Genomic DNA, 24,884 nt, shown 5'->3' with positions numbered 1-24,884 from the left:
TTTCTACGTACTATATAGCGTACAGGCATATACTGTTTTCTATATTTTGTTCATTCTGTCCTATTTTTGGTGACCCCATATAGAATTTTCTTGGCAGAGGTATTGGAGTGGTTTGCCAATCCTTTCTCCAGTAGAAAAACAGAAAAGTTAAATGACTTCTCCAGGATTACACTTTTAGTAAGTGATGAGGGCTAACTTTGAACTCAAGTCTTCCAGGCTCCAGGTCTGGAACTTTTATCTACTGAGACTTCTCACTTCCTGTGTTCTATGTAATATATATTATATACTTTATGGAGTACAGAGGCACACAGTTTTCTCTATATAGGTATTTTTAAAAGTGCTGTGCTTTGAGGGGATCCTCAAATTTCAACAAGGACCAGAAAATTTAAGTGCTTTTCCCACAGATATAACCAGATATTCAAATAGAAGCTCTCTGACTCCATCTTGGGGCACCAAAGTAACACAGTGGGTAGAGTGCTATGAGGGGCCCTGAGTCAGAAAGATTCATTCTCGTGGGTTCAGATCTGGTCTCAGACTTCTGGCTTATGTGACCATAGGTATGTCACTTAACTCTGCTTCAGTTTCCTCATCTGAAAAATGAGCTAGAAAAGAAATGGGAAACTACTCCAGTATCTTTGCCAAGAAAACCCTAAGTGGGATCATAAAGAGTCGGACAAAACAAAACAAAACAAAAGACTGGATAACTAGAAAGCAACTCCAATTTCAGCACCCTTTTTGCCTTCTCTGTGGTAGATGAGGGTGACCATTTGTCATATATAGAAGGTGTATTTGCTTATTCAGATGAGAGAGAGTTGGACTAGAGACCTCTGAGATTTCTTTAACCTCTAGAATTCTGTGTTTCACTTCAGGATGATCAGCCTAGTTATTGTCTGGAAACCAGTGGGGATGTTTATATCTTGGAGAAGAGAAATGTTAAATGATTTAATACTTGCCATTTTGAAGAGGGAATACTTATTTTTGACCAGGGCTTTTCAGTTGTATGTGTGTGTGTGTGTGTTTGTACACGCGTACATCATGGCATCTCAGAATAATAAATTTAAATTTATTAAATAAAATTCTTAGGATTATATAGGTACCTCAATTGTATTTGAAATACAATGATCAACTTTAAAAAAGTTCAAAGATCTTAAATTAAGAAGACCTGTTCTTTTATAGGAAAGCACATTTTTTTTATGTAAAGAAGATCTTTTTAGTGGCTGACCACTAAAAAGAATACACATTCTGGTCAAAGGATACTTTAAATAAGAATCTAACTGTTCTTTTCAAACTATGATGGAGTCACATGAGTGTCTTTAACTTATAGGAGTTTAACTACATGTACTCTTGGCTAAAGCAAAAAAAAAAAAAAAAAAAAAGAAAGAAAGAGAGGGAGGGGGAGGGAGGGAGGGAGGGAGGGAGAGAGAGAAAGAGAAACAAGAAAAAATAATTTAAATAATTCTAATGAGAGTAAAGCATTTCCACCCAGTAAGCATATGCCTAAGATATAAATCTGCCATTTTTTAATTGACTTAGTTTATACATGCCTCTTATACTTGGTATAAACATCTAACTGTCTAGCTGTGCTGATTCCAACTCTGAAATGTGCTCTTAATCATATCCATTATTCTGCTCAGATTGATGGAGCTCTTGAGAAGAAATACCTTTTATTGACCCTTCCTAGTTTTCTAGTCACCTAGAAGACCTGCTATTAACAATTGGCTTTCTTTGTTCTCTCTTTCCTCACTATAAAGCAGAAATAAGAATCTGTGTGTGTGTGTGTGTATACACACACATATCTTTGTTATATTTTTCCCCTAATCAGTTTAAAAAAAAAAACAAAACTTTTTTTTTCTATGTATGAAAAGTCTTAATTACTTTGGTCCTCTTGATCCAGCATGTGGTAAGAAAATGTAATTTACAGTTTTTATAGCAGATCTCTCAGAGGCATCTGTTTTCTGCACAGATTTTATTCTCTTATAGATTCTCTAGCTAGCCCCCTTTTAACTACAACTCTTTTCTAGGGTATTTTATTTTGAATATAAGGTGCCCTCTTCTATACTGACTTTAGAGCCTCACCCTCATCTAATATGTCTTAAATATAGATTTACCCTCTGCTTTAACTGATCCTTAATGTTAATATTTGTTTTTAGTACATGGGATTCTGAAGAGGAGGTAATTGTCCTGAATGTTATAGGAGGACTTTGTGCATGGAGAAGGAGGTTGTGCCAGATAAGGTCCATCCTTTAAAATTTCTTCCATGATTCTGTTCCAGATGATTGCTAGAAAATAGCATTTTTATCCAAGAATTATGCATTAATTACATTGAAAATTATTTTGAAGGCATTGATAGAGTTACTGAATATTCTACATAATTATTTTTATTGGATTAACAAGTTCTGAATGAGTAATCTTCATTTTGTTCTTCAAATCACATAGAATTTGTATTGTAAAGTGGAACTCTATAATGAATTACATTTCTTTTTAGGAATTATATTAAGATTATGGAAGTGCCAAGAATTTGGCACAGAATCGTAAATATGACTAGCATGGATAATGTGTCAAAAAAGCACACATATAGCAATGTAAATTAAATTTCTACCATGTGCCAAGGAGCATACTAAGCTTTATACAACTATATAAGTATCTCATTTGATTCTCATAACAGTTCTTGGAGGTAAGTGCTATTATTTCCCCCATTTGGCAGTAGAGGAAAGTACGTAGCTGGTAAGTATCTGAGGCTGCATTTGAACATAAGTTTTCCTGTCTTCAGACTCGATGTTCTATATTCAATGTTCTACTTTGCTATCTTATTATTTTATTTAAAATAGTAAGATAATTTTCTGTGTCTTATAAAACAGACTTAAAGGACATACTAAATTATGCATATTGATTATTGGGGATCACAGGGTCCACAAAAATATAGCCGTACTGCATTATAATAATGAGGTACTTATACTGTACCTGTAAGATATAATCATTGGTTCTTAAGAATAAATTCCCTTGAATAATTAAAATTTAAAGCTTGGGAGATTTGAGAGAGAGAGAGAATATGAGTGTGTGAGTGAGTGAGTGAATATGTGTGTGATTGTCCTTGCTCACACATCTTTACAACAATAAAAATAAAGATTTCTAGCAAAGTTGAAATCTGATGCTTTTATCTTTGCATTCATTAGGAATGATTCTAAATTATTTTTCTGTTTTTTAATATTTGAAGATATCATGAATTTTGAAGAACCACAGTTGGCATCTATTTTCCTTTTTCACCAACTTTTTGTGAATGTCCAACCTGAACCCCCAAACAGAATCATAGGTATGACTAGTAATGTGGCACAAAAGCAATTATATTTTTGAGGATTACTTTGAATGACAAAATAAGTTTTGTTTGAAAGGAGCAGCTGGAAGGGCATTTGGGAAAAGAGAAGGCAGGGACATTCCCACTCTTTTTCCTTGATTGCCAAGGATTTTTATGGCATAATTGTATGCATATTGGCCTCAGGGAATTAAAAAAAAAACCACCACCTGGCAAGACCATTTCTATTTCTCATCTTCCTGGGTCACTCCATGTACCAGCACAGCATGGGAATCAGCTTCATAAACCATGAAATGAGTGGATAGAATGGTAAAGATGCACAAGGTAGGCAGTGGGTGAAATTTAAAACAGGGAAGTAAGTGTAGGACTTCTTTAACCATTTCTTTGACCATATTTCCTAAACGCATTCATTAAGTTCCTTTGGAACAATGATATTTAGGTCTTAAGATAAAAAGAAAGTGAATGGATCATTGTTTTTCTTTGAAATTTAACAAGAATGAGGCTTTAGAGTAGGAGGAGGTAATTAATTTTGATTTTTTTGCCAGTTGTCCATTGAAATAAATTATTCCTCCTTATTCCTGATTAAAGGATCAAAGGTCTAAGTAGATGATACTTATCTTGAACCTTTCCCCATGTTTTCCTGCTCCTTTTTTGTAATTGCTTACAAAGCTAATCTGGTACTTCTTACCTAGGCAGAAATCTTTTTAGAATATTCAGACAGGAATGACATATTTGAATTTGTTCCCAGACTCTGCATTTGATTTTATATATGGCATTAATTTGACAGCTGCCATAAGAAGTCCAGTATATGATTTCTTTGCATCCAGTATATGATTTATTTGCATCTTGAAAGTGTTCTATTTCCCTCATTGATTCAGTGTAATTATTTTCCAAAATAAGTAAAGTGTTTCTGAAATGACAAAAATTGAAGTTAGAGTGATAAAATTATTAGGGCAAATCATTATCTGTTTTCAGCATTGTTCTTTTTTATATTTGTCTGGTTGTAATCTTATGGTATAGGGAAAAAACACTTTTGATAATATAATAAATTCAGAAAAAAAAAGAAAATGGATCCCTAGGCCTATGGTGTAAATATTTTAAAGTGAAGATAATATTTTAAAAATAGCATCTGGCACTAATAAAGGCTTAATAAATGCTTTCCTTCTCTTTCTTATTTGTGGATTTTTTTTGAGATAAATTGTTTAACCCTTGGTGCTTGTACCAAAGTTGTGATAATGTTTTTTCACATGCTAGCGTGAGAGATTAAAAAAAAAAAAAGGGAGAATATATTGCCTTAATTCTACTTAGGTTCAAAATGCCAAAGTCTAGTGCTGTCCGTAAAAACACAAGACAGTAAAGCTCTCATTGAGGAAATATATAGGTAACAATAGGAAAAATAGTCAAGGAAGATGATGAAGACTGGTGAGATTGTTTGGGGATTTAGAAGGAATGGATTACCCTCTCAAACCAGTCAAATCTGCTGCATTTTTATGGAGTTCTCATCTTGGTCTAGCAAAACCAGGCTTTGGTTGAAGGAAGTGAGAAACCTGGTCTGGGATATGGTTCTGATTCCTGGTAATAGGTGACCTTGGTGATTATTCAGACTCCCAGCCTATCTGGAAAAGGGGCTTTGAGCCATTTTATTTACTTTACAGGGGTGATTCAGGTTTTTTGAGTTCTACCCTAGCATTTTATTTATCAGGTTAAGATGAGTTTAAAACTACCAAAAGCGTTTTTAAAAATCTCATTTTTTAGGGGGGGAAACAACTAACGTGTGTGTATGTGTGTGTGTGTGTCTCAAGGTATATATCAAATGTGGATGGCTATGGATGGCTGCTTTTAAAGTAATTTCTTTGTAGAATTACTTAAGTGAAAGTTTAGTGCTGTGGAAAGTGTGGTAGAATTTTGAATCAAGGACCTTAGTTCCACTCTTAATACTGTTTTTTATTATTATATGTCTGACATTAAGGAAGTTGTCTAATTGTTTTTGACTTCAGTTTTCTCATCTGTTAAAAGGTGAGGGAGTTTGAAGTCCTTCTTAGATTTCAGGTTATGAAATCAGCCCTGCAAGGTAACCCTCAAGTACTTTTCAAGTTATCTATAAAAATTTAACATTCCAGTGAAAATGTCTTGTCTTGTCTTAGTGATTTTCCCATTTCCTTCAAACGAGGCCATCTTTCTTCTGCTCCTGGTGAGGAATGACCAAATTATGGGAAGAATGCTGTAGAATTAACATCTCTCTGACTTTGGGTGCTATAACTTTCTTAATACAATCTCAGAGAACAAATCATCTTTTTCTGCATATTTTGTGACTGTCTTAACTTAGAGTAAGCTTGTTGTTTATTAGCCACTCCCCACACTCACTACCATATGCCCAGAATTTTTGAGATAAACTACGATGAAGCCACAATTGGAGGTTAAAATGTAAGACTAAGGCTTATTTGTATTAGTTTCATTTTACTAGATTGGGTCAGTCACATGAATTTGACTTTTTTATTTATCATCTTTTTACTCTTCAACATGTCTGACAAATATGCCAGGGCAATGTTTTTATTTTTTATTTCAGATCTAATTTCATCATTGAGCTCCCAAGATGAAAATTCCTTTTATTGGTGCAGTTCAGCATTTCATCTTTAATTTACAGCTTGGTTAAATATTTTACAGAGGTTAAATAACAACAATTTATAGTTTATGGCATTTGGAAGTTTGTTTTAATAATAATAACTTACAGCTTGAGGCACTCAGAGGTTGTTATAATAATATCAGTGACAATAACTAACATTTATATAGCACTTTCTACATAAGAGGAATTGTGCTAAATGATTGTAATTTTCATATTTGATCTTCATAATAATCCTGAGAAGTGTTGATTTAATTGTCATTTTATAGATGAAAAAACTGAGGCAAATAGATATTAAGTGACTAGAATCACAAAGCTAGTAAGTGTCTGATACTGGATTTGAACTCAAGTTTAGCTGACTCCAGGAACAACAAGCACTTTATCCATTGTACCATATGAAAACTTTCTAAGAATAATGTGGCTTATATGTATTAAATGTAAGACTTTATTCTAGCTCTTTCTGACTCCAAAGCTAATATTCTACCTACTATGTCAAAGTATCTCAAGTTCTTGACAAAAATTTTTTAATAACCCTGAACCATACTTTGGAGTATTCTCTTAGAATCCTCCTGTTCTTGAAGAAGCTATGTTGGCTCTTGGTTATCACTACTTCCTTTTCTAAATATTCACCAACAGTTTTAATAATAAATATGCTGGATGGACAGCTGGGTGAAACAGTAGATAAGAGTGCTGGGCATGGAGACAGGAAGATCCAAGTTCAAATGTGGCTTCAGATATTTAATGATTGTTTTACCCTGGTCAACTCACTTAATCTCTGTCTCAGTTTCTTCATCTGTAAAATGGGAATAATAATAGTACTACCTTCCAGAATTGTTGTGAAGATCAATTAAAATAATATTTAATAAAGCACTTAACATTGTGGCCTGGAACATACTAGACTTTATATAAAAATTAGTTACTGCTGTTGCCGCTACCACTACTACTAGTAATTGATGTCCGTTTCATTGACCCTTAAAATTTCACTTTTTCCTTGTTGGGGAAGGTGGAGCAGTCGGAATCTGGGATTTAAATAAATTTAAACATTTTAATAATTTAAACAAATTAAGCATGTGATCAAAATTTACATTCCTCTGGGCAGAGTACCCACAGATAAAGTATGATACCCTGTGTGGACAGAGGGAAGGGAAAGGAAAGAAGAAAGAAAAAAAAAAAGAAATATCTGTATTTATATCCACATCTATCTTGACATTTATGGGTTAGGACACAGGATTCAAGGTCATCTTCAGTCATGCTGATCTGTATCTTGCCACTATATCTGGATGGCTCTGGAGGACAAAGCATGGTGGTGACTTTGCACAGCTGTCCCTCGCTTAAATCCAGCTCACTTATGTGTCTTGGCTTCATCTGCCTGATGTCATGGTTCTCTTCAAGCATGAAGGACAATCAGCAACAGAGATGTGGAAGTTCGTAGATTTAGATTTAGAGCTGGAAAAAAAGCCTTCCTAATTATTCAGTTCAGCATTGCTCATTATACACTGAGTCCAAAAGAGGTTAAATTGTCAGAGTCCTCATTGTCACCCAACCCTGACTCTTTAGTTCAGTTCTGCTGCTGCTGCTGCTGCACCCTAGCAGCAGAAGGGGGACTCAATCAGGGACTCAGTCAGGCCCCCTTTAAAAAGGAGAGATACTGTATAAATGTTGAGATGTCTAGCTCTTTTAGTTGTGGATAATATTGCACTTAATGCATCAGGCCCCCACAGTATTAAAGAACATCCTTAAGTAATATTGGCCTGACTCCGTAAGAAAAGTGTCTATTATTTGGACCAGGAGCTCTTAATCTTTTTTATGTGATGGACCCCATTGGCAGTCTGATGGAGCTTATGAGCCCCTTCTCAAAATAATGCTTTTAAACGCATAAAATATTTAAGATTACAAAGGAAACCAATTATATTGAAATAGTTACCAAAATGCTTATATTCCCAGACCCTAGGTTGGTAACATCTGGTCTAGATTGTTAATGGGCAAAATTTTTCTACTAGCTCATACTAGACAGGCATTGAAAATATACATTGAGCTAGTTCTGCAATTGAATAGATGGAAGTGGGTAAATTGGGTTGTATTTTTTAAATTATGTGTTTAATGGCACCCAAATGTTCCCTGACATACAATCATCTTTTCAACTACAGTATTCTTCCTGTTGATCATATTTAGGCAGGATCTGGCTCAAGCCAAGTGGTTTCTATTAGATTGTTGTTATTATTGAGTCATTTTAAGTTTTATCTGATACTTTGTTACTTCATTTGGGGTTATCTTGGCAAAGGCTCTGCAGGGACTTCTCATTTCCTTTCCCCACTCATTTTATCCAAGAGAAAAGTGAGACAACAGGATTAAGGGACTTGCCCAAGGTCACAGAACCAATAAATGTCTGAGGCTAGATTTGAATTTTTCTGGATTTTTCTGGAAGTGGAATTTTTCTGACACCAGACTCTGCGTTCTTCCTGTGGAGCTATTTTTTTATCCTGTTCTATTTGATACTGAAAGAATATGAAATAATCATAGGTCATTCAGCAGTTAACAAAAGGAAATTTACTTAGCCATAGCAGTAGAAGGCCTTCACCAAGATTATGTTTTGAGGACACTTTGAGTTCACTTTGAGTTGATTTAACTGAGCTAGGTCTTGTGCCTGAATTGCCTATTGTAATCTACCAGTCAAGCATCAGTGTGTAGCTGCACCTCTTTGCAGTTTCTTTATCCTTGGAAGACAAAGAAATTATGTCATCAGTCTGAACTTTTAGTCCCTTAAACCAATCAAGTCTCAGATATGATGTTAGTACCTTTTATGGAAAAACTACCCTAACTTGCATGAGAGTAGGAGCTAGGATATTGCCCCCACCCCATGTACCTTGTAACTTCTGAAAAATCCAAATTACAAGACATCAGGGAGCAACAAATTTGTTTTCTGTGGCATTAAGCTTAAGAGAAACAAATAAAATATTGTTGTAACCCAATGAACATTACTTTCCATTCCCTGCCACATGGACAAGATATACTTCATACTACACACCTAAAGTATATCACCTTTCTGCTGAGAAGAGAAAGACGTGTTATGCTGGAAGTTTTCTGAAATCAGGATTGGTGGATAATTACAGTGATCAGGATTATGTCATCTTTCACTATTGTTTCCTCTTTATTTGTCTGTTCACTGGTAAATGTTCTCTTCGTTCTGTATATTTTGCATCCATTCTTCACAGGATTCTCTGAATTTGTCTTATTTTTTTTAAAGCACAATAGCATTCCATTATTATCATTTTCCAATCAGCATGCATATACTTTGGTTCCAATATTTTGCCACTATGCCTCCCCCTTAAAGTGGTATATTATCAGTGTTCAACATGAAAATTACTCATGGCATAGAATATTTTCACCAGAAAATATATTTGGGGGGGGAAAAAAGGTGAACTGGGTCCTTAGACAAAGATCCGATGGGTAGCCTCAGTATTCTACTGGCTTACACAGTATGTTAAAATATCTGTGATTAAAACCCTCAACTTTTTTTTGGTTAGATCCCTTTAAGAGTGATTTCTGAAACAGTAATCATATAAGATGAGGAGGTAAATAGATTACTTATGATCTTCACTAATAGAAATGAGATTACAAAATATTGGCTTGTTCTTTTTGCTTCCATTTAAGTTCAGTAGTTTCTATGTATTTCCTTTTCATTCATTTATTTATTTCTTCTGTAATAAAGGTCCTTTATTTTATACATTTTAATATTCTTAAAGGTTTTTTTTTTTAGTATTGACAAAGCTCTTAAATTTTTCTTAAAAACATATAATGGCTATATAGTATACTACTTTCCTTCCATTATTTACAATAAAGATATGATTTTATAACCTTTTTGGAGTTAATTTTTTTAAAAAGATAAATGAATGTCTTTGTTGGAATTTCTGACAGCAATGCATATTGCTATATGCACCGTCTCTTTTAGTAGAAGTGTTTCTTAATCCGTGTGAAAACTTTTTTTAAATATTGAGTTATGTTAATGCCCATCTTAAAGAATAGAAACATTTATAGACACCTTGGCAGAGATTAGAATAATTTTTTACTTGACTATGTCTCACCCTTTTTCAACATATTTTCTTCCTTCCCAGCAGCATTAATAATAGCAACAAAAATCTCCAAGAAAAATAAAATGCAACCTTAAGAATTGTTAAAGTAGAAATTTACTTGATTTGTGTGTCTTTTAGTGATTTCTTCATTTCTCTGCCTAATAGATTATAAAACTTAAGAAAAGATAAATTTAATGTATTGAATCAAGTTTTAAAAGCCTACTCCAAAAGTATAGAGTCACATAAGGCTAATTTTTAAAAATACTGTTTTGATCAATTTTTCTTTTGATGTTTTATAACTTTGATCATGAAAATGATTCATTTCCACTCCCTTTATTTTTCTCACCTTCCTTTCTCAACTTCCCCTTCTCTCTTCCTCTCTCTTTCATTGTTATTCAGCCATTTCAGTTGTACATAACTCTTTGTGACTTCATTTGCGATCTTCTTGACAAAGATACTGGAGTAGTTTGCCTCATTTTACAGATGAAGAAACTGAGGCAAACAGGGCTAAGTGATTTGACCAGGATTAGTATGAACAGATTTGAACTCAGGAAGAGGAGTCTTCCTGATTCTAGGCCTACCACTATCCACTACAACTACCTGTTCCATCCTCTCTCCATCACTCCCTTTTCCTTCTCTCCCTCCGTCCCTTCCCTTTTCCAGTCTCTCCTTTTTCTTTTCTTCCTCCTATTCTATTCTCTTGTTCTGATACTCTCCCACTCTTCATGTATAGTTGAATTCCATTACAGATCAGTACTGGAGTTTTAACCTGTTCAGATTTTCAACTTTGTTGGATTCGTATCTCCTTAGGAAGTCTGATGGCACCTCATTTTGGTGCCAGACATCTTAGCTCTCCTGCAATTCAAAAATCTCAATTTCAAGTGATCCACCAGCTTCAGCCATCTAAGCACCAGGGATTATAGCATATCTGACATCACATATTTGCTTTTAGCAAGTTTTTTTTTTTTTTTAATAAGGAATAATGCTGGATGTTAGCTTACTTTTTATTAGATGCTTTAAGACAATATTATTTCCCTCATTGTATTTACAGAAGCCAGTGTAGATGTAGAAACTGTTTCAGTTTTCCCTTGAAAGATTTAAGCGTTTGATTCCCCGCCCCCCCAATTAGAAGGTTTTTATTTTTTAATTCAAAGAGTATTTCAGATCATTAGCAATAAAGTCACTGGAGATAGCTATCACCTCATTTGTTTGGGATTTGGTAATCTTTAGATTCATCAGTGTTTCATGCTCCAACTTGCCTTTATAGATTTCCTCAATATCTAAAATAGGCATTGCTATAAAAATAGTTGTAGTAAGACAATGAAAAGCCAGAATAGTATCAAAGATAAAAATAGATACAGATTTTGTTTTTACATATACTGCCAAGACAAACTATTACCTAATCTTGCTTTTCAGTGAATGATTATAAGCCAAAAAATGTACAAGGTATTTAATCGTGAAAAATTTTATTCAGGCTCTAAGGATTATTTCAATTAGTTATTGCCCATTATCAAATCCTTCAGACATAGATGGTATGCTAAGCAGATTTGTAGCTGATGTGAAGTTGGAAGGATAGCTAACAGACCGGTAATAATCTAAATCTAACAATAACAGCAGTCAGTAATCTGAAGATGTGTAGTCATGTGATAAAATCATAATGACCTTTCTCTTTGTCAAAAAGGTATATTTACAGGGGCAGTTAGGTGGCACAGTGGATAGAGCACCAACCCTGAAGTCAGGAGGACCTGAGTTCAAATCTGATCTCAGTCACTTAACACTTCCTAGCTGTGTGACCCTGGGCAAGTCACTTAACCCCATTTGCCTCAGCAAACACACACACACACACACACACACACACACACACACACACACGTACATTTATATATAAGAGGTAACAGACAAAATGAAGAGGTAAAATAGGCACCAGGAGTGATAAATATGAAGTAGATTCGGAAGAGCATATTTGTTAGCAAGGAAAAGGTGTTTTTTTGTTTTTTTGTTTTTTTTTCTTAACAATTAAAACAAGTTCTCTCTAGTGGAACTCACAATAAACCAGAAGAAAGGGAATATGCCATTAACTAGCGGGCTAAATCCATAGAGAAGTTAGCACCCTAAAAGAATTAGTTAGCTATAAGAAGGAGAAAGATACCATGAGGCATGGGGGGAAGGGGAGAAGAGTTAAAATACCATGAGTTATGTGGGAGGAGGAATGAGAAGACAGACACCACAAGGCAAAATGCCATCGCAGGCTAACCCAAAAGTCATTTCAGCAAAGGTGGCATAGATCATAGGCAAATTTATAGGGAAAATTGAATAACCTTGTGGGTGTGATATAACTTGGCTTTCTGATTGCATACAGTAAGGTGGGGTTTACTTAAGACTTCCACAGGGGTGGCCCTGTAGGTTGAGCTGATCCCCATCAGTGCCTTTCTTTGTTTGCCTCCCTGTAATCTTATCAGTACTTCAGGCTTTCTCTGCCAACCCCACCTTGTAATCCAAGATTTCATCAGTGCTGTTCTAAGTGTTTATAATGATCATATTTGATTATTATCAAACAATCCTGGGAGATAGGCAATATTTTTCTCCCCATTTTACAGATGAGGAAACAAACCTGAGTGACTTACTTAGGTTCACACAGCTATTAAGTTGCTTAGGCTAAATTTGAATTAAGGTCTTCCTCAATTTAGGTCTTAAGCTCCATCCACTGTGCTATCTAGCTACCTTGTAGAAGCAGAGTTTGGCTTATTGTTTTTGTCCCTTGTAGGAAGAACTAGAAGAAAGAAGTAAAAGTTGGCAAGAAGCAGATTTTGATTTAATAATAGGAAAACATCCATCAACATTGACAATTCCCATCTTTTGTTGTCTTTTCCAATTTACATACTATGAGGTAGTATCTGATGGCGGGTTTTTTTTTAATTTGCTTTCTTCTTAGGGTAGTAATTCAGTGATATACAGTGTGTTTTCATTTGCTTATTTATCCTTTGCATTTCTTCTTCTGAAGAATCATATCTTTTGAGTACTTTACCTATTGGTAGAATGGTTCTAGGTGTTTTTGTGTCAATTTCTCATATACTTTGGCTATCAGAATTTTTTTAATTTATTAATTTGATGCAAATAATTTTCTAACACTACCTTTTCCCTTCTAATTATCTCTATTAAATTTGTGCAAAAGCTCAAAATTTTAATTGTAAAGTCTTGTATGTATCTTTTATATTAATTTGATACTATTGTTTTTACAGAAATGTATATTTTCCTCTGTTGTTTAGATTGTATGCTCTAATTATGACCTAAATTGAAATACTTTTAACAGATAGTTTATATATTAAATTAAGCTGTGGGCATATTTCCTTTAAGTCAAAAAAGAAAAAATATTTTGATATTCATTATATGAATTTCCACAAAAATTTTATATAAGATGCTGGTGAAATAGATTGGCAAACTGCCATGAAAAAAAACTGTTTCAACATGCCTTTTTAAAAATGTATTCCCCAGATGGCTCATAGTAACCCTTAAGTTGACTCATCAGAAGCAAAAAATAATGATCAATTGCATTGAAATTACTTTCTGGGTTCAAATTTTATTTTCTCTTCTACTAACAATTTTAGTTTTTATTTATTTTCAATTTTAAAAGTCCAGTATGAATTTATTAAGTTCCTACATTAACATTTTTTTTTTTGAAGTATCACATTGGAGTATAGAGATGAACTTGCAAATAGCAACAGGTATGCATTGGCAAAGTGAATTTGCTATATATCCTGGAGGCAGTGGTCCAGTGGATAGAGTACTAGACTTGGAGTCAGGAAGTTGTGTCTGATTCTGTGGCTCCATTTGAGGTTTTCTTGGCAAAGATACTAGAGTGATTTGCCATTTCCTTTTTCAGCTTATTTTACAGATGAAGAAACTGAAGCAGATAGGGATAAATGACTTGACCAGGATCACATAGGTAGTAAGTGTCTGAGACCAGATTTGAACCTTAAGAAGATGAGACTTCTGACTCCAGCAGTCTTAGCTACCTCATCAAAGAAGAGTCGAGTTCAAATTTAGCCTCAAGATATTTAACTAGCTGTATGATTCTGGGCAAATCAACTTAACCTCAGTTTCATCAACTATAAAATGGGGATGATAGTAACTCCTAATTCACAGGGTGGTTGAGGATCAAATGAAATAATAATTGTAAAAGGGACATCTCACTTAGAACTGGCACAGTAATAGTAGGCTCTATATAAATATTCATTCCTTTACTTTCTCCAAGACTAGGCCTCACTAATAAAAATCTGTCAGCAGGCAAGTGAGCATTGTGGTTTAAATCCAATGAGCAGCTTATTTCATTAATAGTCTCTTCTATTGTGCTATCAATTGACAATAGCTGCACAGTCTCAAGGAAATACCAGGTTGAGTACTCCCAAGAAAGGGATAGTTATCCAACAGTGAATGAAAATTATTGGCTAGGACCTGTTGACCCTTTTAGAGGGCTATCATTTTATTGTTAGCATTTAACAGAACAGTCTGAAATGGCTTGTGTCAGAATTCTTTTTCATATCTTAACACTTAAAATACTTCCATTGTTGGATCATTATTTTTCCTGAATGGTGTCTCTGGAGTTATTTCCATGTACTTTTGGACAGGCAAGACTGCCATCTGAAAATGTTCTTTTAAAAAAATCCACTAAGCTCTTTGATCTGAATTAGCTTATACTTATTTTTAAAAAGGAAATTTAGTTAAATTATTATTTGAATAATTCTTTTTCCTTTCACTAGACTATAACTAGATACTTATGGGTTATAATTATGATAGTAATGAATTAATTGATATTAATTGAACTATTAAGTTGTTCCCCTGGGTAAGAGTTGTAATTAAAAATGTCATTGAACTCTAAGCTATTGATGGGCTTCAGGGTTCCCTCTAAAATAATTCAGTGTAGAATATAATCTTCATATGATTAGCAAGGAGGGGATATATATTAACTTTTTCTTCAGATTTGATTGTCTTTATTGGACTTCTTTATATAGTTTTTTTAGTCAGAAACTCTGAGGGTTTGGTTCTTTTGTGAAGGCAAAATAGTCCATCTTTAGCTTCAATTCTTACCTAGCTTTTAATTATTGAATGGATGTTGCCTTAAACAAACTGAGACCTGAGAAAGACCTTTGCTCAAAAAAAGACATGATCTCCCACTGCATTTAAGGTCATTGCCCCAATTGTCTTGATTTATGTTTTGCCAGTGGACTTTGATGACTCTTTGATGATGGAGGAGAGAATAAAGCTGATGTCATTGCACAGCTCTCTGTCACTTAAATCCGATTGACTTGCAAGTTAAGACATCAACCTCCTAAAGTCATTGGTCCTCTTTGAGAAAGAAGAACAAACAATAACATTTATCTTATACATAGCTTGCTTTATATATATTTGATTCATGTTGTCTCTCATTAGATTGTAAGCTTCTTGAGGACATGGACAGTCTTTTACCACTTTTTGTTTCCCCAGTACTTAACACGGGATCTGTCACATAGGTACTTAATAAATGTTTATAGATTGATAAGTTAGCTTTCTGATTATGAGTTTATCCAAATTTAGCTAGAGTAGCCCTTCAAAGTCCTTCCTTTTGGTCATATATTCTCAAATCTGCCTCATCCTTTAAAAGAAATCCCTTCCCTAAAATTCTCTCATTCCTTCAAACTCTGACGGTATAATTCTTTTCCTTTCTCATCCAAATTCCTAGGAAAAAAGCTATCTACATATATTGCTTCCATTTTCTCATTTTCCTTGTGTGCCCCAGTCTTTTCCAGTATGGTTTGTGACCACATCACTCAACCGAATCTCCTCACTCCAAAACAAACAAACAAACAAAAAAACAGTAGTCTCCTATCTGCCAAATTAGATGTTCTCTGTCAGTTTTCATCCTTCTTGACTTTTGCTATATTTGAAACTGCTGAACAGCCTTTCCTTCTGGAAATGCTCTCCTTTATGGCTTCTTGAGATACCACTTTCTCCTGGGTAGGCCCTCTTCTTTCAGTATCTTGAATGGGTTGCCTCACACAAAGAGGCCTAGGAAAGACCCTAAAAAGGCTGCTGCAATCGATTAGATCCATGCCTTACCCTGATGACTCTGGAGAGAAAGTGAGGCTATGACTTTATACAGCTCTGCCTCATTTAAATCCAATTAATTTGCAAGTTAAGACATTACCCTCCTAATGCCAAAGGTCAAAGGATGAACACCATTTATCTTGTAACTATTAGCTTTTGTGATTTTTTAACTCTGCTTCCTTTGTATATAACTCCTACTATCTTTGTAGTTTTGGTACTCCTTTGCTTTTCCATGCTGCATCATCAGATTGTCTGACCCCTCCCTCTCCCTTACCTACTCCACATATTTAATCTAGTCAACTCTTGCCTTTTCTGCCCTTATATTATCTTGAATAGCTGATATTTTGTCTCTTTTCACATAACTATCACTTTAATTCGGGCCCCTATCCCCTCTTGCCTACATTATTACAACATCATTTCAATTAGTTTCTTTGTCTCAGGATTTTCATTACTCCAATATATCCTATATGCAGTTGCCAGAGTGAGGTAGATCTAATGATCTCCCTCTACTGTTCAGTTAACTCCAGTGATCTTTACTGCCTCTAGGATAAAATAAAAACTTCTCTGTTTGGCCTCTGTTTGGTACTTTCCAACTTGGTTCCAGCATAGATTTCTATCCTTATCATAACCCCGCCTACTCTCTGCAGTTATGGCAAACTATTTTCCCTCTTCTTAGATCCACAGACCTTCCCATCTCTCTCTCTGTCTTTCATCTCAGAGCCATTGTAAGTTTGTCTTGAAGAGAGTGTCTTTCTTCCTTTAAGGTGAAGCCCAGCCTGTCTCCTACAAGAAAATTTTACTCATTCTCTCTAACTCTTTTGCATTTAACTACTTGCTGTGTGTGTATAAATTCTATGCTGTACATATTTTTTATGTACTCATCTTTCTCTTTTTAATATAAGTTCATCATGGTTAAAGATTGTTTTATTCTATTATTTTGTTAGAAACGATCAGCAGAATGATTTCAGAAAGGCCTGAAAAAGACTTATACAAAGTGATGCTAAGTGAAGTGAGTAGTACCACCAAGAGATTATTGTACACAGCAACAAGATAGGTGATTATCAACTCTGATGGACTTGGCTTTTTTGAGCAGTGAAGTGATTCAGTGCAATTCCAATAGACTTGTGATGGAGAGAGCCATCTGCATCCAGAAAAAAGACTCTGAGGCTGAATGTGAATCACAACTTAATATTTTGACTTTTTTTTGTTGTTTACTTACTTTTTTCCCCCCTCTCATTTTTTTTTCTTTTTTGATCAGATTTTTCTTGTGCAGCATGATAATGCTGAGAAAATGGAAGCAATATATATATATATATAAAGATAGATAGCTTTTTTCCTAGGAATCTGGAGGAGAAAGGAAAAGAAATATACTGTGCAAGTACATGGATTATTGATTTGTGGATATTTGTACTCAAGTATCACTCTGTGCTTTCAATTAGATGCATTATCAGAGACTACCATGTACTTGAATCCAACATGACTTGTTGCAAAATGGAGTTGCCAGTCATTCTCTTTTAATTTCTTAGAAAATCAGCTCTGATGCTTGCATATTCCAAGACAAAATATGAAATAATAGATTTGTCCTTTACTTTTCCTCGAGCTTGAATTTGGAGCTTGTCAATTTACTAACATATATGCATGCTTAATAGTAAACCTTTGTTGATTGATTAATAATTTAAGTATCTTTATTTTAAGCTTTTGTATTTAAATATCATTATTTTAAGTCTTTCCATCTTAGTACTCACCACAGCATTTTTTTCCAGTGGTATAACTGTTGAAAATCACCCTCATGCCAAAATAAAGTATCAATTAGACTTTATTGGAAAAATAAAAAAATTATAACGAAATCTGAAACATTATCATATGAGGTTGTTGTTGTTTGGTTGAAAGGGGAAGGTCAAATTCAGCCATTAAATCAGTCATTTTGAGACTAACTACTAGAATACTACCAAATATTTGATTGGTTCTGTTTTTTTTTTCTTTTAATATAGATTTTGTGCTGCTGTTATACCACATAACACAAATATTCTGGATCAGCATTATCTGTGTGAAACTTTCTACTAAAGGTGAAAATTGAAGACATTTCTACAGTTCTGTAGCTTCTGAAATACCATCTCCTGATAGTAATTTTATTAAAGAGTAGTACCTCATTTTATCTGTGACATCTTGTAACTGTGCCAAAGGTAAGTCAAATTATGCTTTAAAAGCTTAGTTGGGTCTTGCTAAGGTATTTAGAAGGACAGTTTTCTATTTTTTCCATGAAGGGTTTAGTAGACAATAAATATGTTACGATTCAGATTTCTAGTTGCTGAATTAATTCAAGTTTAATTTTTCAAAAGGTTTGGTTTAAAGTGAGATAATTTTTCTTATTCAGCTTAATTGTTCCTTTGCATGTATTAAAGTGAAATGATTAAGTCTTCTTAAAAGTCTTCTTTCCCAAAATAAAATACTTGTAAGTTTTAATTCCTCTTATATTTAATTGACAACTTGTTATTTCACTGATCTTCTCTTATGCAATAAATAGAGACAGTGTATCCATCATATTTTATTTTTGCTTTGTCCACTAAGACTGCTTACCTCTATGTGTCAATAATATTTGAATATGAATGTAGCCCATGGCTTCAGGAAGTTATAGAGCATATTTGTTATAATAAATATTGTAAGAAGCACCTTTCTCTAACAAAAGGATTTATTAATCTCAGCCAGTGACTGACATTTCTTACCTTCCACAGCCAATAGTAAGCACCTATGATTACTATATCAAGTAATATCTAGGCAAGATTCATATTTAGGGAAAACAAAAGAATATTAGTCCCTAGAAATTAATTGTGAGAGATTTGACCTGTATGTTTAGAATTCTTCTTTTGTAGACTGAAGAAACTGCCTTAAGTTTTATCTTGCTTTTAATAAAAAATATTTCATGAATATTTTTTAAAGGCTAAACACATTGATTTAAGACTCTACAATTGCACTTTCTCTATTATCTGGCAATTGATTTGAATTCTTGAACATACGTATTTGAGTGTTTCAAATTCCACAATGGTCAGATCAGTGATGATTTCTTTAGTAATTCGTTCTTTGTCAGGGACACCAATTAATGTTTTGTGGGAAGGCATATTTGTTTCTAACTTCATTTAATAACTCATTATGAATTCAAACACTAATGAAGTTCTATGAATCTCTCCTCAACTAGTAAATAATTCTGTGTTATTTTGATTGTATGATATTTTTATATTATTATCCTTTTGGGGAAGAGAGCTAATAAATTATGTATATTTTCTACCTCAGTGTGAAGTGCTCTTTAAACTTATTGATATTGGGAGAAGTCCCAACTTTCTGTTTCCTTGTATCTTTTGCTTTCTTTGGCTTTCTCCTCTCTAAATTGAAAAACATGATTTTTTTTTCTGTCTTTCTGGAAGTCTCTATTCTTTTAGGAATAAATTTAATTTTCCTTTGTCCAGATTTTCTTGAACTCTATTTATCTTTATTAGGTATGTGAAAACCAGAGATGCACATGCCACCACAGATTTTATACAAGGATAGAAGTTGTTGGTGTTTTTTTTTGTTTGTTTGTTTGTTTATTTATTTATTTATTTATTTTTACTTTCCCCATTGGTGTTATTTGTGATGATACTTTTTTTCACAGTGTTAGCACATTCTGCCAATTGTTTTCAGGTTCTATATTAACTGTTATGCTAAGTTAGCACATTCTTCATGAAATCTTAATTTACTCCTCCCTTGCTTCCAAGCCAACTGAGTTTCCTGTGGCACTTTGAATCTCTCCTTTGCCCTCATCATTCCCTACCTTGCATTATATTTATATGTATACATGTGGTGTCCTCTCATTACAATGTAAACTTTTGAATTATGTCATTTCATCTTTGGTCCTATTGCCACATAGAGCATGATCTTTTTTTAGGATTGAGCAAATGGATTTATAGTTAGACAGACTTCTATTTATTGAGTCCTATACTTTAATAAACTAATATCACCAGGAGCATAGCCTTAAAGTAAACAAAGGCTATTTTATTGGCATTTTTGCCAGTTCTAATTATCAATTTTGTTTCAGTTCATCAATGAAATCAAAAGCTTGCCATTTGGAAAAATCATGTATAAATCATTAATTACTGTTAAAATATTACTAATATATTTGTGGAAAGATTACATAATTTTTATTTTAATTATCTATAAAATAATCAGAAATTTATTATTTATTTATGAGTATTGTTTGTGCCCTTTGTTTTTGCAGCGTAATTATTTCTGTATAATATTTTCCTATCTTCACTCCCACTGCAAACAGAATTTTCCCTTATAATAAAGTATAAGAAAGGGGGCTCCTTCCCTTAATTCAATTAAGTAATCACAGATGAGAAACTATTGTTTAATACCCACCCAGTGATATGTGAATACAAATAAATCAAAAGTGATAATCTCATTTGTTGATGGAAAATGGCCATGTCTTTAAATGATTATAAAGCAGTTTGTCATTTTAAGCAGTTGTGGAGACTCCTGTGGTGAGAAGAACAATGTGTGTGTTGGGGGAAGCAGGGTTCATCTGGGAGTTTTTCTTTCCTGCTCTCTCTTGGCCAAGATATTGAGCTGTGTATCCAGAAGGAGGCACCTTATTCAGCAAATGGAAAGTAATTTTTAGGGAATTCAAAGAATGATTGAAGTAGTCGAAGCACATGTTCCAAATAGTAGAGTGAAGTAAGAAATGTGGTAACTGGAAAGGAAGCAGCTCCTGGCAACATAGTCTGTAGAAGCAGAGGAGAGTCAACTTTGGACTCAACATGGAGATAGCTCTGACAATAGAGTGTTGTGTTTTATATAAGAAGAGAGAAAAGACATTGAAACCATGCAATTGAGGAGTCGTGAATTGCTTCAGTACAGGTAATTCTGTGGATGTTTGCCTTAATGCCTTTGAATCTGTGGTTCCTCTACCCTCATATGCTGTTTGAATTTGTCAGACATTGGCTTTGGTTTATGGAAAGGAATGTTTTGTAATTGTTTTTATTATTCTGTCTTAGTAAATGCATTTGCTATGAGTCACTAGGCTAACTGTCTAGAGAGGGCACATCAGGAGGGCCTTGGGAACTATATAGTAAAAAGAACTCTAGGACCTCAAAATAATAGTTGCCTTATAGGGAATATCCGAGAAGGAGGATTTTTCCAAACTAAAACGGTTAAGAAAATAAGCCAATGCATGGTCACATCTGATAACATGTGTATTATTCTGTATCTAAAGTATGTTTCATTATCTGTTTTCTAGAATCCCTACAGTTAATTATCTTTTATTATTCTTTTGTGTTTCTGTAGTCATTATATCTATTATTTTCCTGGTTCTTCTCATTGGGATAACTGTTTATACTGATCAATTATTATGTCCATGTTCTTTGATTATATGCAGATAGTTGGGGGGGAAGGAGGACACTTCTTTTTCTGATTTCAGGAAATTGCAACTATTTGCTTTGCTCTCCCAACTTAATTAATTTTATTTGAATAATTGTTTTTAATGTCTAAAAGTCTTTTGGGGCCCAAGCATAGGAGACCTGGTCCTGATTTGTTGGGCAGTTGCCATGTGTTGCTTAATAAATTAATGTATTAAGATCGAATTTTTGTTTCCTCAGTTATTTCTTCTTAAACCTGCGACAAGTCTGCATCACTTAATGCAAGACTTCCTGTTTTTCTCCAAATTCATCTTTGTCATTTTTTTTAAAAAATATTTTAAGAGGTACAATTTGAAGAAAAAAGTCATATTGATGACTTTTATAAAAATAAATGGCATTTCTGAATGTCCCCTGCTGTTCCACAAAATAAGTATTAACAACTGTATCTGTTATATTGTTAACAGAAAAAGCATCTTTGTCCCACATTATATATGCAGTGTTCTATCTGAATGATCTAATGCCTGTCTGAAACTGGAAAGGTTAAGTTTCATCAAATGTTTTCCAAGATAATTTTTTGTATTTTCAGTTCCTCAGAGTTTAGCTTCTTTTTAATTATATTTTCTTTTCACTTGGTTCTGCTTCTTTTACTCGGTATCATTTTATATAAATCATTTCATGTTTCTCAGATTTCTTCTCTTTATTTTTTTTTTATTATACAGTAACATTCCACTAAATTGATAAATCACAGCTTAATTCAGCCATTATCCCAGTTGATTGGCATCTATTTTATTCCAAAATTCTTAGCTACCATAAGTGTACCTATGAATATTTTGTGATATATAGGGTTTTTTACCTTTGGGCTTCCTTGGAACATATGCCCAGTAGTGAGATTGCTGGATCAAAACTTATGAATGATTACTCAGTTATTTTTTTCACATCATTTCTGGAATGGTTGTGATGCTGTGCAGGGGTTAAACTCCAAAAATATATTGGGGATTCTGGCTGGTGTCACAGGTATCTCAAAAGAATTTGTAGGCTTAGTTCTTCTCCAAATCGAGATGCAAAGATTTTATTGTGCTGCCAACAGTGGGCTTAGTTCCTAAAGAGCCAGTGATTAACAAGGGAGAGGGTAGAACCTTGTAATAGAAAAAGAATATCCTGGGGGCTTGACATCTATAGCTTGGCCTCCAAATTGGATATAGTAACTGGAGTTCAGATAATCTGTCAATGCCCCTCCCTGCTTGCCTTACAAAGTAACTGGGAAAGATTTTAACCCCAGAGGTCTCCAGAGTGGATACAGTATTTGTGGGATGTCAACAGAAATCCCGTGCAACAAAAGCCCACTTAAGTTCAACAAGGGTCTTCTGTCAAAGCCCCTCCCTGTGGCCCACCTGGCTTCCTGGGACCTGGTGTTTTTCTGAGACTTATTCACTCTGTCATTTGGATTAAAATTACAACTTCACAATAATGTATGTATGTATATAATTATACACATACATAATAAATAGTGTCTTAGTTTCTTTTCCTTTCTTTCTCCTAACATTGAATGTTTGATTTTGGGTGGAAGGGGGTCATATTTGCTGGGTGTAAGGTCCGACTTTAGAGTTGTTTTAACTTGCATTTCTCTTAGTGATATGAAGCACTTTTTCATGTAGTTGTTGACAGTTTGAAATTTTTCTTTAGAAAACTGTTCATTTCCTTTGGCTATTTATTGTTGGGGTTGCACCACAATTTTAAGAACTTATTTGTTCTTATACAGGTATTTTATAGCATTATACTATGTCTGTGTGGTATATACTATCAGTTATTTAGAATTATACTTTCATGATATAAATAATGTTTCATTGGACAAATATTGAATACTGGGGAATAAAGTGATACTAATATATTTCAATATATATATATTCAAGCCATCTGATATATATATATATATATATATATATATATATATATATATATCAGATGGCTTGAATTTTGTGGGCTAAGTAAAGTAAATTAGACTTTCATTTCATAAAGATCATTTCAATTTTTAATATGTATGTCCAGACCATAAGTTAGTTACCATCATGTCATAATTTCCAATTCTAGTCTGGAAACAGCAAGAGCTTTATTTAATGAAATATTATCCCGCTGAGAGGGAAAAGGAGAGTTAAACATTATTTATGTAACCCTTTCATTTGCAAAATGTTTTACAATCATATTTCTGCTGGTAAGGAGAACCAGTTTAGCCTCTTAATAGTAAATTAATAAATATTTATTACATGTCCACTTAAGCACCATATTAAACTCAATTGTTGTTCAGTTGTTTAATGTCTTGACTCTTTGTGACTCTATATGGAGTTTTCTTGGCAAAGATAATAATGTAGTTTGATATTTCTTTAGTTTATTTTACAGATGAGGAAACTGAGGCAAACAGGATTAAGTGACTTGCCCAGGGTCACCTAGCTAAGTAAGCATCTAAAGCTGGATTTGAACTCAGGTCTTCCTCACTCCAGGATTGACAAATCTCCTGGGCTACCTAGTTGCCTTAAGCCTCATTTAATATTTTACATAAAAAAAAAAAAAACAATAACAGCAACAGCGAAGCTTGCATTCTAACATTTAAAAATTGTTTCCACTACTCAATATACAGGTGCTTTGTAACCTTTTGGAAACTTCTAGAGAGTAACAGTTCACATCAGGTGTCACTAGACCTGGATGGGAAGATTGGTTTTCTCATTTAGCAAACTCTTCAAGCTTTTATCTCCTTATACCATAGATAATTGGGGCACCTTGGTGAAATGTCAAGCTAAGAGTCAGGAAGACTCATTTTCCTGAATTCAAATCCAGCCTCAGAAGTTTATTAACTGTGTAACCCTGGGAAGTCACTTAATGATTCTTTTTGCCCTAATTTCATCATCTGTAAAATAAACTAGAAAAGGAAATGGTAAAGTACTCTAGTCACTTTGCCACGACAACTCAAATAGGGCCTGACTGAAAAAATGACTGAACAAAACCATAGCTATTACAGTAGAAGAATCATAGTCAGTACTACTTCCACAATAATGAGGATTATCAATCACCCTTATATTAGAGTTTTAGAGATTGACTGCCCATTTTTTGCCATTTTGATGAGTACTTAAGGGCAGAATTATTCTGGCTAGTTTTTTGGGTTCTCTAAGATTATTAAAAATATAAACATTAAGGATATGTTTCCTCTGCTCTTGCAACACAAAAAAATCATAAACAGATCTATTTAATTGATAATTAAAGTATTGCAGATCAGTAAAAAAATAAACCATTGGTCTTTTCAACAATCTAAAGGCTCGAGTCTGATGTCTGGATCTGGCACTTAGCTAATAGACTCAGTGATCTCTGTGATCTTACTTAACCATCCTCTCTTACTTTGCTTATCTCAAAATGAGGACCATAACAAT

At 33.9% G+C, this 24,884-nt stretch overlaps 2 protein-coding genes across 2 annotated transcripts in view; both read left to right on the top strand.

Moving 5' to 3' along the window:
* Positions 1-18,183, top strand: part of LOC116422540 (translation initiation factor IF-2-like) — a 106,163-nt gene extending 87,980 nt beyond the window's left edge. The window contains exon 4 of the mRNA XM_031961232.1: positions 18,073-18,183. Within this exon, the coding sequence (XP_031817092.1) occupies positions 18,073-18,158 (86 nt within the window). The 3' untranslated portion in view covers positions 18,159-18,183. The remainder of the gene's footprint in view (positions 1-18,072) is intronic.
* The window catches only part of NCK2 (NCK adaptor protein 2), an 83,082-nt gene continuing 76,360 nt past the window's right edge, over positions 18,163-24,884 (top strand). Inside the window, exon 1 of the mRNA XM_003765688.4 lies at positions 18,163-18,264. The gene's annotated coding sequence lies outside the window, so the exon portion shown is untranslated. The remainder of the gene's footprint in view (positions 18,265-24,884) is intronic.

This window comes from Sarcophilus harrisii, chromosome 3, assembly GCF_902635505.1.
Source record: "Sarcophilus harrisii chromosome 3, mSarHar1.11, whole genome shotgun sequence".
Lineage (NCBI taxonomy): Eukaryota > Metazoa > Chordata > Mammalia > Dasyuromorphia > Dasyuridae > Sarcophilus > Sarcophilus harrisii.
This window is presented reverse-complemented; position numbering and strand designations above follow the sequence as displayed.